The 17,543-nt window shown below is 39.5% G+C and overlaps 1 protein-coding gene across 4 annotated transcripts in view; it reads right to left on the reverse strand.

Moving 5' to 3' along the window:
• Window positions 1–17,543, reverse strand: part of TOP1 (DNA topoisomerase I) — a gene marked incomplete at both ends in the record, with an annotated part of 100,062 nt that overhangs the window by 50,720 nt on the left and 31,799 nt on the right. For 2 of the 4 annotated variants that reach the window (XM_080716145.1, XM_080716144.1), the window contains 2 exons: window positions 4,869–4,992; window positions 16,952–17,054. In XM_080716145.1, the coding sequence (XP_080572271.1) occupies window positions 4,869–4,992; window positions 16,952–17,054 (227 nt within the window). The remainder of the gene's footprint in view (window positions 1–4,868; window positions 4,993–16,951; window positions 17,055–17,543) is intronic. The other 2 variants (XM_080716147.1, XM_080716146.1) reach the window with 1 other exon arrangement.

The raw sequence follows: 17,543 nt of genomic DNA on the forward strand, positions 1-17,543 counted from the left end.
TCCAATTGATTAAGGTTTCTCTTCAAAATGGAAACATTTATCCGTAAATAATGATGTATATTTATTCCACAATAATATATTCCGTAATATATATTCCAATCCATACTATATATCCAATCCATAATATACATTCCAATCCATTATTTATATATATATATATATTATATATTCCAATCCTGTAGGGCATGATGACGCAAACCTGTAATTTCAGTTCAGGAGACGGAAACAGGAAGATCACAGAACTGAGGACAAACTCAGCAACTTTTGGAGAAATAAAAAATAATTTAAAAGAGTGTAGCTCTGAGGTAGAATGCCCATGGGTTCAATCCTGAATAACAAACAAACAAACTCTACTCCACAAAGACTGGCCACTGGCAATACAGAGAAAACCAAAACCACACCAATAAGCCTATTATTCCTGTCTTCTCTAATTTAAGCAAAGTATACTCACTTTCCCCTTTTGTAACTTTCCATTTTTTAGACTTGTGAGAAGTTATAAGTCTTTCAAAAACATTCATACATACATACAAAGGGATACACAAATAAAAATAATTAGAGTATGTCTGGAATGATATAAAACATCAGTATGGTGTCTGCCTCTGGTAAGAATATGGGACAGGAAATCAGAAAAGGGAAATAGCTTCCATATTTCCTATCTCATGCTATCTGAATTTACCAAGTATCAACATTACTTTTCATTTCTTTTCTTTCCTTTTTTTTGGTGTGTGTGTGGGGGGGGTACTGGGGACGGAACCCAGGGGCTGTGTGTGTGTGTGGTACTGGAGATGGAACCCAGGGGCATTCTACCTCGAGCTACACTCCCAGCCCTACTATTTTATTCTTTATTTGGAAACAGGGTCTCACTGAGCTGCAAAAGGCCTCACTAAGTAGCTGAGGCTGTCCCTGAACCATGATCCTCCTGTGCCAGCCTCCCAAATACTGGGATAGAAAGCATGTGCCACAATGCCCGCAACGTTACTTTTTGCTAGGGAATAAGGTTTAAAAAAGACTTTAAAGCTTTAAGAGCTTTAAACAAGACCAAAAGACTTCTCCCACAAAACATAATTAATTTTCCCCAATAAAGAAAACTGACTTTTCCAGAAACCCAATATTTCTTTTTTGTTTTGTTTTTGGTACTGGAGATTGAACCCAGGGGCATTCATTCTACCTCCTCGCTACACAGACTCTTTTATTTTCTAAATTTGAAACAAGGTCTTGCTAAGTTACTGAGGCTGACCTTGAACCTGCAATCCTCCTATCTCAGCCTCCTGAGTACTGGATCATAGGCACCTACCACTATACCCAGCTCCTCAAACTTAACATATCCATTGGTAATATAAAGTAAATAAGATAATATGAGTAGATTTGTACTGTGAGGACCATGATGATGGTAAAAGATGTGGTTTTTTTTTTCAGTGTGAGATAGGTTACATCTAAAGTCAGCCCCTCCCTCCCTCTCTCTTTTTTTGGTGGTACTGGGGTTCCTGAAAACCCTTCTACCTCCGGGCTATACTCCCAGACCTATTTTATATATATTTTTTTTATTCTCTTTTTTTAAAATTTTTTATTCTGTGCACTGTATTCATACATCATAGTGGACATACATCATTGTAGACATACATGCACACATCGCCCAGTCAGCCCCCACCCGATCCCCACCCCATTCCCTCCCCATCCCTCCTTCCCATGCTTGGCTTAGTGGTTGACATCTAGTATTATAGCAATTTATCCAAAATTAAAAATGATAACCTCACATAACAGTTTCATTTGTCTGATACCAAGCTTTTGATGACTTAAAGATAATATTTTAATATTTCTTTTTGCTTTCTTTCTTACCAGAGAATATTTTTTCTTTTTTTTTTTTTTTAGGTGAAACTATCATATATTTGTATATTTATTTTTTAAGAAAAAATCTATCCTAATGTGGAATATGGACTCTAGATACCCAAAACGATCTCAAAAAAGAACAAAGCTAGAAGATATATATTTTCTAATTTCAAACCATATAAAGCTACAATAATTGAAACAGTGTAGTACTGTTCTAAAGGCAGATATATAAACCATTGGAGTTAAATAAAAGCCTGGAGATACATTCTTCCATATATTGTCAAGTTATTTTTGACAAGGTTTCCACAAACATTTGGTGGTGGAAATAATAATCTTTTAACTAAATATTGTTGAAAAATAATAATTACATGAAAAAGAATAAAATTGGACCCTTACCTAATCCCATATACAAATATTAACTCAAAATAGATAAAAGACCTAAACATAAATCTTAATACTATAAACTTTTAGAAGAAAATCTGGGCCATAAAACCTCACAACATTGAAATTGGCCATGATTTCTTGGATATGATTTCAATGGCACAGGCAACAAAAGGGTATACAAACTCCCTAAAAAATAAAAACATATTGTATATCCAAAGACAATGTAAACAGAGTTAAAAGTTACTGATAGAATGGGATAAAATATTTCCAAATGCTATATCTGAAGGTATATTAATATTACAACTAGAATTCCTAAAAATTAACAACAATAAAAGCAAACAATACAATTCAGAGATAGGTAAAAGACTAACATAAGTAATGAATCTCCACAGATAACCAATCTTAGTTGTCTGTTGGATGGAAAATCTTGTTTCTCTGGTTCTGGTGTGTGTTACCTATTTCTTCTTTGTAGTTAATCTCTTTGAGTATTTTCTCTAGTGCTGGTTTTGAAGACATAAATTCTTTCAGTTTCTGTTTGTCATGGAAGCTTCTTATTTCTCCATCTAATTTGATAGAAAGTTTTGCTGGGCAGGAAATTTTTGGCTGGAAGTTGTTTTCTTTCAGAGTTTGGAATATGTTACTCCAAGCCCTTCTGGCTCTCATGACTTGGTTTGGGAAGTCTGAAGTGATTCTAATTGGTTTGCCCCTGAATGTCACTTGGCCTTTTGTTTTTGTTGCCTTTAAGATTCTCTGCTTGGCTTCCACATTGGTCATTTTGACAATTATGTGGCGTGGGGATCCTCTTCTCCGATCCTGTCTAAAGGGAGTTCTATAAGTTTCCTGGACCTGTGTATCAACCTCTTGCTCTATGTTTGGAAAATTTTCTGCTATTACTTCCTTGAAGAGATTGTTGATCCCTTTGGGTTCACCTTCTTTTCCCTCCTCTATTCCAATTATTCTTAGGTTAGCTCTCTTAAAATGGGCCCATATTTCTTCAATGTCAGATTCCTGCTGTCGGATAATTTTTTCTAGATTAGAAACTATGCATTCATTTTTGGAATGATCATCTTCTAAGAGCGAGATTCTGTTCTCCATGTGGTCTAATCGGTTGTTTGTGCTTTGAATTGAGGCCTTTACTTCATTAATTGCATCCTTTATCTCTTTGTGGCTCTCTCTGAGTTCTTTTCGAAGCACCTATTATTTCTACAGTTATTTTCCTGATTTGATCTTCTAGAAATCTCTGATTTTCTCTTTTATCGGGTTCTGATGTTGTGGGGTTGTGGGCATTCATTGCTCCAGTGTTATTCCTCTTTCCCATGATTTCGGGAGTTTGTGTCTTTTCTGGGTTCTTCCCTTGGGTCACTACAACTTCACTTAAGGTGCTCTGGATCTCGAGTCTGTGGTATCTCAGTCACCACTACTCCTTTACTGGGTTGTATCGCAAAGTCTCAGATCCAGGGAGTCAATAGAGGCTGCTTTAGACTATGGGGGGTGCCAGGTTGGGCGTTCTCCTATGGTGTGATATCTCTGCCACCGCCACTCCCCCACTGGGTCAAGTCCCTGGGAGTCAGTACTGGGATTTCTCCTCTGGGGCCCGCAATTTGACTCACTGTTGTTGAATATGCAGATGGAGCTGTAGTGGTCTCGGTGAATTCGCTGCTGCTGCTGCTGCCGCCGGTGGCAATATGGCGCTGTTGCTACACCCTCGGCCGTGAGGCTGGCGTTATTTCTTCTCTGTTTTTGAACTCCGCTCAGAGTCCCTGCAGCGTGTGCTGAGTCCAGCCACTGGGAGCTTTAGATGCTTCCTGAGCTGAAAAATCTGCCGAATCCCGCAGGGCTCTTCCGCAGCGGCTCACCTAGGCTCGCTGTCCAGGCTCTTCCGCAGCCGCTCACCTCGGCTTGCTGTCCAGGTTCTTCTGCAGCGGCTCACCTCGGCTCGCTGCCCACTGCTCCTCTCTGGAGCCTGGTGGGCTGTTGCATGCGTTGGTCTGTAGCCGTAGCTGTCCGGTGAGCTTGCCACTGCCGCCGGCAGTATGGCGCTGCTGCCGCGTGTTTGGCTGTGAGGCTGGCGTATCTCCTCTGTGGCTCTGAGCTCTGTTATGAGACCCCCTCCTCTCGGGCTGGTGATTTTTTTGTTTCTCTGGTGATGGTGTTTTCTGGCTATGAAAGGCACTGATTTTGTGGTAATAGAGATTGGTTGTTAGCGGGGCTCTTAAGCCCCGCTTTTCTCGGTCGCCATCTTCCCGGAAGTTCCTATTTTATATTTTTATTTGGCATCTAAAGTCTTTTGATAAGAGGATCCAGGTGTGGTGGCGCACGCTTGTAATCCCCGCGCTTGGGAGGCTGAGACAGGAGGATCGCGCAGGTTAGAAGCCAGTCTCAGCTACTTAGTGAGGCTCTCAGCAACTTTGTGGGACCCTGTTTCAAAATAAAATATATACTCCGGGCTGGGAGTATAGCCCGGAGGTAGAAAGCCTCTTGGGTTCTACCCCCAGTACCACACACACACAAAAAAAGTATTTTGATAAGAGACTTTCCCCCTCCAAACCCAAGGGACCTTGCTACACAGTGAAAGTATTTTCATTGCCTGCTTTTAAAGGTAAGCAAAATGAAAGTACAGCTGATTTCCCTTTTCCCCCCACTGGAAAGTTCTGTACCTTTTCCTCCTTTCGTTTTTCCTTGTCTCTGTCTTTGTGTTTGTCTTTATGCTTTTCTGAACTTCCATCTTTGTGTTTAGTTTTCTCCTTGTCTTTGTGTTTCTTTTCAGAGTCTTTATGTTCACTGAAAAATAAGACACAAAGGGTTAGCCCAGAGTAAGGACCACAAGGGTTCATTTCACAAGATCAACTCACAAGATATGCTAAGATAACATGAACCATGGAAACTTACAATGCTTTAAAGAAACAGTCCTGATAAAAAGTTCAAGTAGGAGCTCTTAGCTACATCAGATTATCTGTTAATATTTTTATTTTTGCAATTGGGCAAAGTAACTAAACAGACAAATGTAGTCATTCTAAGTTTAACAAGATATTTTTTAAAAAACAGACTAAGAACATACAGCAAGCTCAGTTCTACCAGCAAAAAAATTATAATGAAGGCTCCCAACTCACCAAAAATGCATTTGGTGGCTCTGTGGATAGAGCAGCCTAACATAATCAATGTTTCCCTCTAGCTTTAACTTGGAAAAGCTAGTCACTTCTAGATGGAACTTATAAGTCCTATTTGGGTCTTTCCTCTGAATCAGAAGGGACAGAGGCAAATTCTATGCTAAGTATTAAAAAAAAAAAAAAGCCCTGCTTTTAAAGGGGTTCATGGTCATACTAGGAAGCACTGTAAAAAGCATTGTTCCTTTAGACTTTCTTTTTTTTTTTTAGGTACTAGGGATGGAACCCAGGGGCATTCTACCTCTACACCCCCAGCCCTATTTTTTTATACTTTATTTGGAAACAGGGTCTCACTGATTTGCAAAGGGCCTCACTAAGTAGCTGAGGCTGTCCCTGAACCGTGATCCTCCTGTGTCAGCCTCCCGAATGCTGGGATTACAAGCGTGTGCCACTACACCCAGCTGCATTGTTCCTTTAGAAAGCAAAATACAACATTCCAAGGCAAAAGCCATTAAAATGGCCATGCCTTTTAATGCTGGGATCCTCCTTCTGGAAGTTTCTCTTAGGGAAATAATGAACATAGAAAGATGTTAGTTTTGGTGCATTCCAGAATAACAAGAGAAAAACACTCCCAGGAAACGAAGTCCAAATTAATTGATTACCAAGAGGGGACTGATACATCAATTCATGTTAATGATCATACTATCCCTTGTGAGTACTAAGACAGAAAGAATTGATGACAAACTAAAGAGTACATGAAATGACTGCAACTAAGAAAATGCATGTGGATAAAGACTTAAGAGGCAAGAAACAAAAACCACAGACTACATTTTAAGGTGACAGGTACGGATGGCTCCTTCTTCAGTACACTTAGCAGAGAGTAAAGAGCCTTGCTCAATGGTCTGACTAACCAACGCACTCCACAAGCAAACAGAAGGGTGCTCAAATCAAGTGCTCTGACCTGGGGGTCAACCCAGCTGATGGGGACTGTCAGTCTATTGAGTGCGTCAGTTCATGCCTTTCCCACCATGTACTGCATTTCCCGTCTCATACCTAGTACCTTCAGCACAGGAGAAACAGACTCCAGTGGCAATGGCTGTGTTCATCCCATCAAGTTTGCTAAAAGGGATTTGTTCTAAAAGAATGTGTCAGGGGGGCTAGTTGCAATAGGGTTCTATGTTTAAGAAAGATCCAATACTGACACAGATGGAAAAGCCAATGCCCACTTTCTCTTGTTTTACCCTCCTCCTTCTATTACTACTCTCAGTAGGCTATTATTTTTATGTGCCACACATTTAAACAAGTTTGAATAAGCAAACTTCTCTTTCCAACAGATGAAGGCAGAGAACTCAGGAGGCAAATAGTGAAAAGGTTTCTATCATGCTGTTTGTTCATGGCACCAGCAACGGCACCACTCTATTCAATGTGTTCTCATAAATGTTTTTATTTATTTATTTATACTGTTCTGTTTATTTTCATTTTTTTGTAGCACTGGGAACCCAGAGGCATTCTATCTCTGAGCTATACCCCCCTCCCAGTCCTATTTTATTCTTATTTGGAAACAGGGTCTCACGAGTTTGATGAAAGTCTCACTACTTTGTGAGGCTGTCCTTGAACCTACAATCCTCCTGTCTCAGTCTCCCAAGTAGCAGGATTATGAGGGTGTGCTATAATGCCCTGCTAGGAGTTAACATATATAAGCATGGGTACAAGGTTTTGATATTACAAGCAAAATGTTTGAGTTTACTATTCCATTATAAAAGCGCTATAAATTTTTTTAAACATCAACTTAAGAAGTCATTCATGTAAGTTTTTACCTAAGAGCAAAAATCTGCAAACAACTATATTGATAATGATAGATGAATATATCCCACCCCTCCTAAGCACAACGAAAAAAAACTCTCTAAGCAAGCACCAAACTTGGTATTTTCACATCCATTATTTCACTAGATTCTTAAAATACTCCTGTGAGGTTGGCTTTTACAACTGATTTACATACAGAGGAGATAGTGGTTTAAACACTTACTAAAGATACAATGTGAGAGAGAAACAAAGTTGGGATTTATACTTGGCATTTCCACATTCAGACACCCTCTACTACACTGATACAATCACATTTCCACTAAATTGGTATCTATCACTTAAGGTAGACTGATATTAGAGAGAAGTGTGCCATGAGTCTAAGAGTTGATAATACTAGGGACATATTATCCCTTAGCCATCAGTAGAAACTTTCTGGAATAAAGATACTGGATACCTAACAGGATTAACCTTTGTGATTGCTTCTTAGGAAAATATAAATGGCTGATTCAGGGATTTCAGTTCAGGAATGCTCCAGGCTCCCATCTTTCTTTATATTCTTCTACTTCCATCCTTTTTTCTCTTTCTCTGGGAGTGTTTTTTTTGTTTGTTTGTTTGTTTCTTAATTTGTTTTTTGTGTTTGTCTTTTTGGAACTGGGAGGAAACCCAGAGTGCCACACCTGCAAGGGCCACTGAGCTACATCCTGTAAGCTCCCTGCTCTTTCTCGATGAAAGCATTCTTACATCAGTCTGTTTCGCTGGAAAACTGGCTTAGGAGGGGTGGGATATATTCATCTATCATTATGAATACAGTTGTTTCCAGATTTATGCTCTTAGGTAAAAACTTACATAAATGACTTCTTCTTAAGTTGATGCTTAAAAAAAATTTATAGCGCTTTTATAATAGAATACTAAACTCAAAACATTTTGCCATAACACAATGGCAAACATTATGGCAATCACAGTGGATCCCTCTAGGTAGATATATACATACTCCTCCAGTTTTCAGTTTTATAATTCACTATCACACCAGAGATCAGGGAAAAGGGAATCAACAAATGACAAGGTAATAAGGTGGTACCCAGGCCACTCCAGTAAAGTAAAAAAAGTTAACTGATACTTCCCCTGCCTACTGAGTGGAGGGAAATCTATTGCAGGAATGAGTAGCAGCCCCCGTTGTAGGTCATTCTTAGTCATCAAAGACCAAAATGAGATAAAACTATCAACATGATTTTTCCAAAAGAACTTTGTCTCCCAGCTGTTTAGATATAAGAAAGCAGACTTGGATTTTTATTTTCTATGCTCAGATGACTCAAGATTAAGGACAGTTTATAGTACAAGGCATTTCCACTGAGGACTGATAGAAATTTGAGTTTATGGAGCCCTACTACAGGTCTGTGAATACAATGTTACCATCTCTATCAGGTACTATTCCTGTCCTTGCCTCCTGAAACAAGAGCATAGTGCCCAGTAGCCCAAACCTTCATATTAGATCCACACTGGCAGGACTGCTGGAAACAGTAAGCTCCTGAGTCAGTCTTCCCTAGGCATCTACCTGAAATAAGAAGCAAAGGCGCCATGGGACAAAGTCCTGTGATATAGAAGCGTGTCTAGTCTAAGGCTGTGCCATTAAAGTCAGAAGCAGAATTTGCCTAGTGGCAGAAAATAAAGCCACCATGGGGTCAATTGGGCTGATTCATCCATCACTCAGGATTTTCTTACATTCTATCTTTTTCCAAAAGGCTTAAGACTAGTTTTACTTCATGGTGGCTTAAAGAATCACATCTTTCCATTGATAGTGAGGTGATGGAAATTCTGCACAGTGAAGAAGAGAAGTTCCTATGTTGAGTGACTGGTTTTTTTTTTTTTTTTTGGTTGTTGTTGTTTTGTGGGTCTGGGGATGGAACCCAGGGGCATTTGACCTCCGAGTCACACCCCCTGCCCTATTTTTTATTCTTTATTTTGAAACAGGGTCTCACGGAATTGCGGAGGGCCTAAGTAGATGAGGCTGTCCGCGAACTGTGATCCTCCAGTCTCTGCCTCCCAAATGCTGGGATTACAAGCATGTGCCACCACGCCCAGCTTGTGTGACTGTTTTAAGAGTTAGTAATCTTGCCTTGATTCTAATCCTGCTACCTCCCTAAACAAGACACACAATACTGCAAAGTCACAAAACTGTTTTTAAACACAACTGAAAACTACAATCCTGAAGTCTGGAGGCTAGGAAAACAGCTGGTCTGAGTATGGAAGAAACTTCCATAGGGCTAAATAAAATAAAAATAAAAAGTAGAAGGCTTAATATCAACCAAAGGACGAAACTCGAAGACTGAATAATTGAAAACATTTTAAGATTACATTTAGAGTCTGAGTAAGTTTTAAGTAAAAATATACAGAATCATTTCTAGAACCTCTGTAATGGTCACACTTTTGAATGAAGTATAAATTTTTCCCACAGGCATACAGGACTTATAGAGGCTGACTCCTTGGTTCAGGGATCCTGTCTATCTATCTGGGAATAAAATTCTATCACACCCGATTGGCCAAATAAAAGCCAGTGTTAAACAAATCAAATGGAGGAGATTCAGAGCCATTTTTCTAGAGTGTTCATACATATTTTGTGCTTCAATCAGCTAAATTTTACTACGACTACTAACAATGTGGAGGAAAGTAACCCACCCTATCTATCTATTTATTTATTTATTTAGCAGGTCTGGGGATGGAACCCAGAGGCATTTGACCTCCGAGCTACAACCCTTGCCCAATTTTTTATTTTGAAACAGGGTCTCACCGAGTTGCGGAGGAACTCACTAAGTACCTGAGGCTGTCTGCGAACCGTGATCCTCAGGTCTCAACCTCCCAAATGCTGGGATTACAAGTGTGCACCGCCACGCCTGGGTAACCCACACTTTTTTTTTTTTTTGATGGTACTGTGGTTCCTGGAAGCCCTTCTACCTCCAGGATACACTCCCATACCTATTTTTTTTTTTAATATTTTTATTTGGAAACAGGGTCTCTTAAGCCAGAGTGGCTGGCTTCGAACCTGCGCGATCATGATCATCCTGTCTCCGCCTCCCAAGCGTGGGGATTACAAGTGTGCGCCACCACACCTGGCTACCCCACACTTTTTAAAGTGATAATGGCGAGCCCTTTGGTCTGTGACTCCCCCCTCCCCCGCAGTACTGGGAACTGAACCCAGGGGCATCCTACCCCTGAGCTACACCTCCAGCCCTCTTTTTTATTCTTTACTTTGAAGGAAGCAGGGTCTCACTAATTAGCTGAGGCTGGCCACGAACCTGCGATCCTCCTGTCTCAGCCGCCCAAGTACTGGGATTACAAGTGTAGGCCACCACGACCGGCTTGGTCTGTGATTCCTATTAGAGCTAAGCAGACATGTGACTCTTCTGAGGTACTTAAGAGTAAGAGAAAGATTAAGAAATAGGAGAATGGTGGTAGAAAGCTAGGAGGTGGAAGTATTTCACTTCTACTCTGGAAAAGCATTTATTTTGTTTTTGGAGGGAGTTAAGTCTGATATTCTGGGAAGCCAGAATATTAATTATGAGAAACAATTTAAATCTATCTTCTATTGCTAGTAGCTGAACAGCATCAAGTGCTGGGTATCTAAAAATTATAACAAAACTGTGAGATTAGTATTTGTATCTTTGTTTTACAGATGTGGAAACTAAGGCATAGTAAGGTTAAACGACCTGCCCCAGGAAACATATCTAATGAAAAAATACGAGGGTTTACACAGAGGCTATCTGACTGTAGTTGTACATTTGACCACTGTTACTTTCTAGACAAAGCAAAGAGAAGCACCATCAGGAGTAAATGGAGCCTTCCCACCTTCTGAGAATGGAACTTAGCCACTAATGGTCCAAGGCCCTATGTCTAGAATCCCACTACTTAGGAAGTGAGGCAGGGGCCCAGTTTGAGAAGGCCTTCAGCAACTTAACAAGATCCTTTCTCAAAATAAGAAATAAAAAGGGCTGGGGTATAAGCTCATGGATAGACTATCCCTGAGTTCAATCTTCAGTAAACCCCCCTCCTCCCCAAAGAAGAGCTGAGTGTGCTCAAAGTGATAGGAGATAAATTAATGGCCCTATTAAGGAGAACAGATAAATCTTGAATAATATCTGTTAAATAAAATATGCAAGGTAACTTCAAAATTGTCCCTATGAAAAGCAACCAGTTTTCGAAAGCTCTAAGAAATGAAGGTTTCTTGCCGGGCGTGGTGGCGCATGCTTGTAATCCCCGCGCCTGGGAGGCTGAAACAGGAGGGTCGCACGGGTTCGAAGCCAGCCTCATCTACTCAGTGAGGCTTCCAGCAACTTAGTGAGACCCTGTTTCCAAATAAAATATAAAAAAAAGGTCTGGGAGTATAGCCCGGAGGTAGAAAGCCTCTGGGTTCCACCCCCAGTACCAACAACAACAACAAAAAAAAGAAATGAAGGTTTCTTGGTGCCCATCATCATTATAGGTTACTAAAAATTACAAGGATCCTGGGCTTGCTTGCTCTGCCACAGCTGTCAGCACATGACTTTTCCCCTCTTTCTTTATTGAGTGCTTTCACTTTTTTTTTTTTTTAATTAAAGGAAGCACTTTTGAGCTTCTCTTTGGTTTATCTCAATTGCCGGCATCACTACTGTATACGTTTAGGGTAATTATTAAGTAAAACAAGAGTTACATAAACAGGAGTCCTGAGATATGGTGACAGCTGATCTAAGGATAACTAAGACAGCTACTAAGTCACCAACTGGTGGGTAGTTTATATAATGTAGGTATACTGGACAAAGGAATAAATCAAGTACTGGGATTGGATTTCATCATAGTATTCAGAATGGCACACAATTTAAAACTTATAAAATGTTTACTTCTAGAATTTTCCACTTAATACATGCAGACTTAGTTGACTGAGGAAAAGTGAAATTGCAGAAAGTGAAGCCCTGGATAATAATTCCTATGTGTAATTACTGAAACTTCAAGTCAAATGGCCTTTGATTATAGGTCCAAGCGGATAAAGGGATGCTAAGATGCCAAATCCACTGCATATTCTGAACTCTAGTTCTTCCCTAAATTCTTATCTTACAAATAAAGAGCCACCCAAATACCCAAAAAAGAAACCTTTTTCTGTATTGTAAATCCTCCCTTCTCAACCAATTTTTTTTTGGTGGGGTGGTCCTGGGGGTGGAACCAGGGGCTTTTCTACCTCCAGGCTATACACCCAGACCTATTTTATACTTTATTTGGATATAGAGTCTCACTAAGTAGCTGAGGCTGGCTTCGAACCTATGCGATCTTCCTGTCTCAGACTCCCAAGTGCTGGGATTACAAGTGCATGCCACCATGCCCGGCTCTTACTCAACCATTTAAAATGGCTTCTTTCTCCCTTAGAATCAAGTCCAAACTTGTATAAAGAGCTTTCAGTAATTTTGTTTCTCCATTTCTACCATCCCATCCTGTTTAATAATCCAGCCATCAATCTCAGTAGATTCCTCATAAACAAAGCACACACTAAAATGCTTTCATGTTTTTTTTATGCTTTTGGTTTTTTTTTTTTTTTGCAATGCTAGGGGTAGAACTCAAGGTCTTCAACATGCTAAGCAAGAGCTCTATGCCAGCCTATTATGCTTTTCTTACCATCTGGAATGCCCTCTATCCATTATCTTCCCTTGTCAAGATCTTAACCATCTTTATGTCTAGCTCAAATGCTATCTCTACCATAAAACCTTAAAAAGATAGTAATTATAGTTCATTATAATACAGCTAGAATAAAATGAAAACAAACGACCCAAATTAGATATTATAATTGACTACTGCTGAATTAGATTCACTAAAGAAAAACTGACGGCTCTAAGTCATCTACATGATATTCTATTAGATTTTGTGGTAATTGTTACCTCATCATTATTACCTTAATTATTTGGTACATTACAATTCCCAACAAGCTAATATATACAAAAATTTAAAATCTTGACAAGCTAGGTATCGTTAACAACACGAGCAAAAATGGAAAATGAGACAAAGAGGTTAAGACGATTAGACTGGGATACATAAATTGTAAATGACAGAAATTGGACTTCTGACTTTTAGTGTGTTTTTAACATATTTTGACTCTCATGAGAATTGGAGTGGTTCTTAAATTCTCATCTAAAAACTACCCAATCTTTTCTACCCACCATGTTCACTATCTACTTCCCCCAGACTAGTTAATATAGAAAAATGCGCAGATGAGTAAACGTCTTCACCAAAAAGCTCACAAAGAAAGGAACATACACATCTTTTACTGTATTGTAAAAGTAAAATGATTACTTTTGAATAATTTTTCTTAATTTTTATTTTTTTATCTTTTTTTTTTTGGTACTGGGGATGGAACCCAGGGGCCTTCTATCTCCGGGCTACACTCCCAGACCTATTTTATATTTTATTTGGAAACAGGGTCTCACTAAGTTGCTGAGAGCCTCGCTAAAGTAACTGAGGCTGGCTTTGAACCTGTGTGATCCTTCTGTCTCAGCCTCCTAAGAACTGGGATTGCAAGCATGCACCACCACACCCAAACTGCATAATTTTTAAAAAGAAAGAAAAGAACTCCCCCAGTTTGAGAATTAGATATCTGAGTCAAGTGCACTTTCCTAAAGTCAAACATTTTCTTAATGCTACCTCAGGTAGAATATGGAATTAAAGAGAAAGCAGAAGCCAAGTACATACTTATTCTCAGATGTTTCTCATACTGACTGTACAGATTACCACTGCCAATATGGCTGGAAAAGTACTCCACAGTACTACTTCACAGCAATAGCTTTCTGTCTTCCCTGGCTTTCCACAAATTTGTCATTCCAGTCCAAGTGCCAGGTTTAAAATTGGCAAGAGATGTGCACGGTTAAGGATGAGCAGGAAGAATACGGTTTTTCTTTTCTTTTCTTTTGGTGGTACTGGGGTTCCTGGAAGCCTTTCTGCCTCCAGGCTACACTCCCAGATCTATTTTATACTTTTTTTAAAATTGGAAACAGGGTCTCTTAAGCCAGCAAGGCTGGCTTCGAACCTGCACGATCCTCCTGTCTCCACCTCCCAATTGCGGGGATTACAAGCGTGCGTCACCACACCTGGCATTGAATACAGTTTTTCATGTGATAGTCCCTTATTTCCTAAAAATCAAGCCCCCTTCCCCAAATGTTTTGAAAAATAATGTTAATAAGAGGTCTATTATTAAGGATTACTTATGAAGCTAGGAGTGGTGGTACATGCCTGTGATCTCAGTATTTGGAAAGCTGAGAGAGAAGGATGGCAGGTTCAAAGCCAGCCTCAGCAACTTAGGCTCTCAGCAACTTAGCAAAAAACAGTTTCCAAATAAAAAATAAGATTTGGGTGTTGTGGCACACACCTGTAACCCCAGTACTTGGGAAGCTGAGATAAGATCATAGATTCAAGTGAGTCCCTATTTCAAAATAAAAATAAAAGGGCTAAGGGTATATATAGCTTAGAGGTAGAATGTCCCTGGGTTAAATCAGCAGTACCTAAAGGCAAAACAAACAAATAAAAAAATACAACAACCAAATAAAAAATAAAAATAGGGCTGGGGGTATAGTTTTAGGGTAGATTATCCATGGGTTCAAACCCCAGCACCACAAAAACAACAACAAAAATTATGGCTAAGAATGCAACGTTTTAAGAGAGGTATTTGGTGATATCCTACAAGCTCAGCAATTCCTCAGAATTTCAGAGCGGTCCTTTTCTACATAAATACAAAAATATGTAGCTGGGAGTGGTGGCACACACCTGGCACTTGGAATGCTGAGACAGAAGGAATCACAGGTTCCAGACCAGCCCTGGTAATAAGCAAGACTCTCAGCAATTAGCAAGACCCTGTCTCAAAAGAGGGGGCAGGAGGTAGTTCAGAGACAGAATGCTCCTGGCTCAAACCCTGGGGGCCCCGAAGTACCCGAAGTACAAACAATTAATGCTACCAGAAAGAAGCAATATCAAGAGACAGTTTATGAAATTATTTTTACTTGACTTTGGTATAAACTCTTCCTGTGATATAATATGCTAAACAGGAAGCAGAGATAGGGCTTTTATATGGTCAGAATTTTATATGATTTAATACTTTTAGTGCTGAAACTTTTAGGGACCTAAGAGAAAGAAAGGCAGCACCTGAGATGACGTGACATTTTAAAAACTAAGTGCCTATGACATGCATACATGGGAGCAGGGCTTGTACTTGAACATATAATTTGGATATACAAGTGACTTTTCTTGGGAAGTAATTTGAGGCTTTGATATTAGTATATAAACATTTATAAATACTACATCCTAGTGATTTACTGGTCTCTTTTTATTATTATAAAATTATTTTATCCTTAGCAATATCATTTGCTCTTAAATCTACTTTGGCAGATATTAATATGGGCTGGACAACTATAAACTGGAGAAGAAAATACATGTGATCTGATAGGAATCGACTTCTGAGATCAAATTACTAGACTAATGAAAATGGAAACTAGATGATCAAGTGGCAAGACAGACTGAATGTGTGTGTGTGTGTGGGGGGGGGGAAGCTACAGAATGAATGGTCAAAGATTTGGTGAAGAAATGTGCCCTCTAGAAAAACTAGTCTGGTTAATTTAGTGATTCATAAAGAACTTATCCATTAAAAAGAATGGACTAAGCAATTTATTTATTTATTTGCTTTAACCCCATATGGCTTTCTCATCAACTATTTTAAAATCAAAAAGGAGGTCCAAGGAACTCAGCCTCCCCCCCACCCCCCCTTAATGGTACTGGGGATTGAGCCCAGGGGTATTCTATCTCTGACCTATACCACATTTTTGCTTTTTTTTTTTTTTTTTTTTTTTAATTTTGAAACAGGATTTTGCTGGATTGCTGAGTATCTCACTAATTTCCTGAGCTTGGTCTTAAACTTGAGATATTCCAGTCTCAGCCTTCTAAGTACTGGGATCACAGTCATGTGACACCATGCCCAGCTCAGCTCCAGTCTTATTTTCAGTGATCAGGTTTAACCAACTGTCTTCCATACCAAAATGAACAAGAAAAATATATCTTCCTGCAGCGTGGTTACAGAAAACAGCACTAATGAGGCTTATTTACATGGATAGTTAGAGGTTTTCATGGGAGATGAAACCCTCCGATAACCTGATAGAAGCTGGGAAAGTTCCATCTAGGAAAATCTCACATATTCAATCTTTTGCATATGATTTCTGGGGCTTGCAGACAACAAAAGCCTATGTAAGAATCTTTAATGCACACCCTTTAAAAATACAGAAAGGCTGGGCATGGTGATGCACACAGTACTTGGTAGGCTGAGAGAGAGGGATCACAGGTTCAAAGGCAGCCTCAGCCACTTAGTGAGATTGTTTCCAAAGGGGGAAAAAAAAGGCCTGGGAGTATAACTTGGAGGGAGAATGCCCCTGAGTTCAATATCCAGCAACACACACACACACACACACACACACACACACACACACACCCCAGAATGAGGGAAAAAAACCCAGGTCTCCAAATCCAGTTACCTTCCATCAATGCAAACTCACTGATACTTGATTGAATAAGCATCATGTGGTACAATGAATCCATATCTGAATTAAAAACTATGCGATTGAGGCACATATTGAAAAAAAATCCGCCATATCTGCTTTGTACACCTGCATCTGAATAATGGCATCGCAAATAAGGCCTCAATTGTCAAAGCCATTCCCTTATAAATTCTAGCATCAAATACTTTCTCTGCTACCCGTTACTAACTTAGCTCAGATTAATGACAAACCAATGCAATGGCCAAACCAACTACTGAATGATGAGGGGCTTGCTGATTTAACCCTTACCTGTTGCTATGCTTGGACTTTTCCCGGTCCTTCTCTTTGTCCTTCTTGTGCTCTTTATGCCGGTGTTCTCGATCTTTGTATTTATCTTTGTGTTTATGAGAATCTGCAACCATAAGAGATGAGTCAGTTAAGGAGGAATGTGCTGTCTGTTCCCGTCAAGAAACATAGTATTTAAATTGTAATAGCCATACTAGCACATTCCATTGCAAAATAGATTTCCCAAAGAAGCTCAGACAAAGCATACCAACCTTTCCTTTTAAAAGGAATCCCTGTGCTACTGATGTGTGGGAGGATGAGCCATTTCTACTGAGAAAGGAAAAAACAGTTTGGTACTTTTCTTCCTAAATCCAATCCTAAGTGATACGAAGTAATAAGCCATGAACACTCTCTCTAAAGATCCAATATTATCTATGTAACTACTGAGAAATCCACACTTCAGGAGATCTGTTTTTAAATGAACTTTAAAGAAGTACAGTTTCTATAAAATAATATGGTTGATTTTGGTGGTACTGGGGTTCCTGGGATTATAGGTGTGCACCTATAAGCATCCAGCCTCTTTTTCTAGTAGCTTAACGGGGTAAGAGCCAATGTT

This window comes from Muscardinus avellanarius (genome assembly GCF_963383645.1).
Source record: "Muscardinus avellanarius genome assembly, chromosome: 19".
In the NCBI taxonomy this organism is placed as follows: Eukaryota; Metazoa; Chordata; class Mammalia; order Rodentia; family Gliridae; genus Muscardinus; species Muscardinus avellanarius.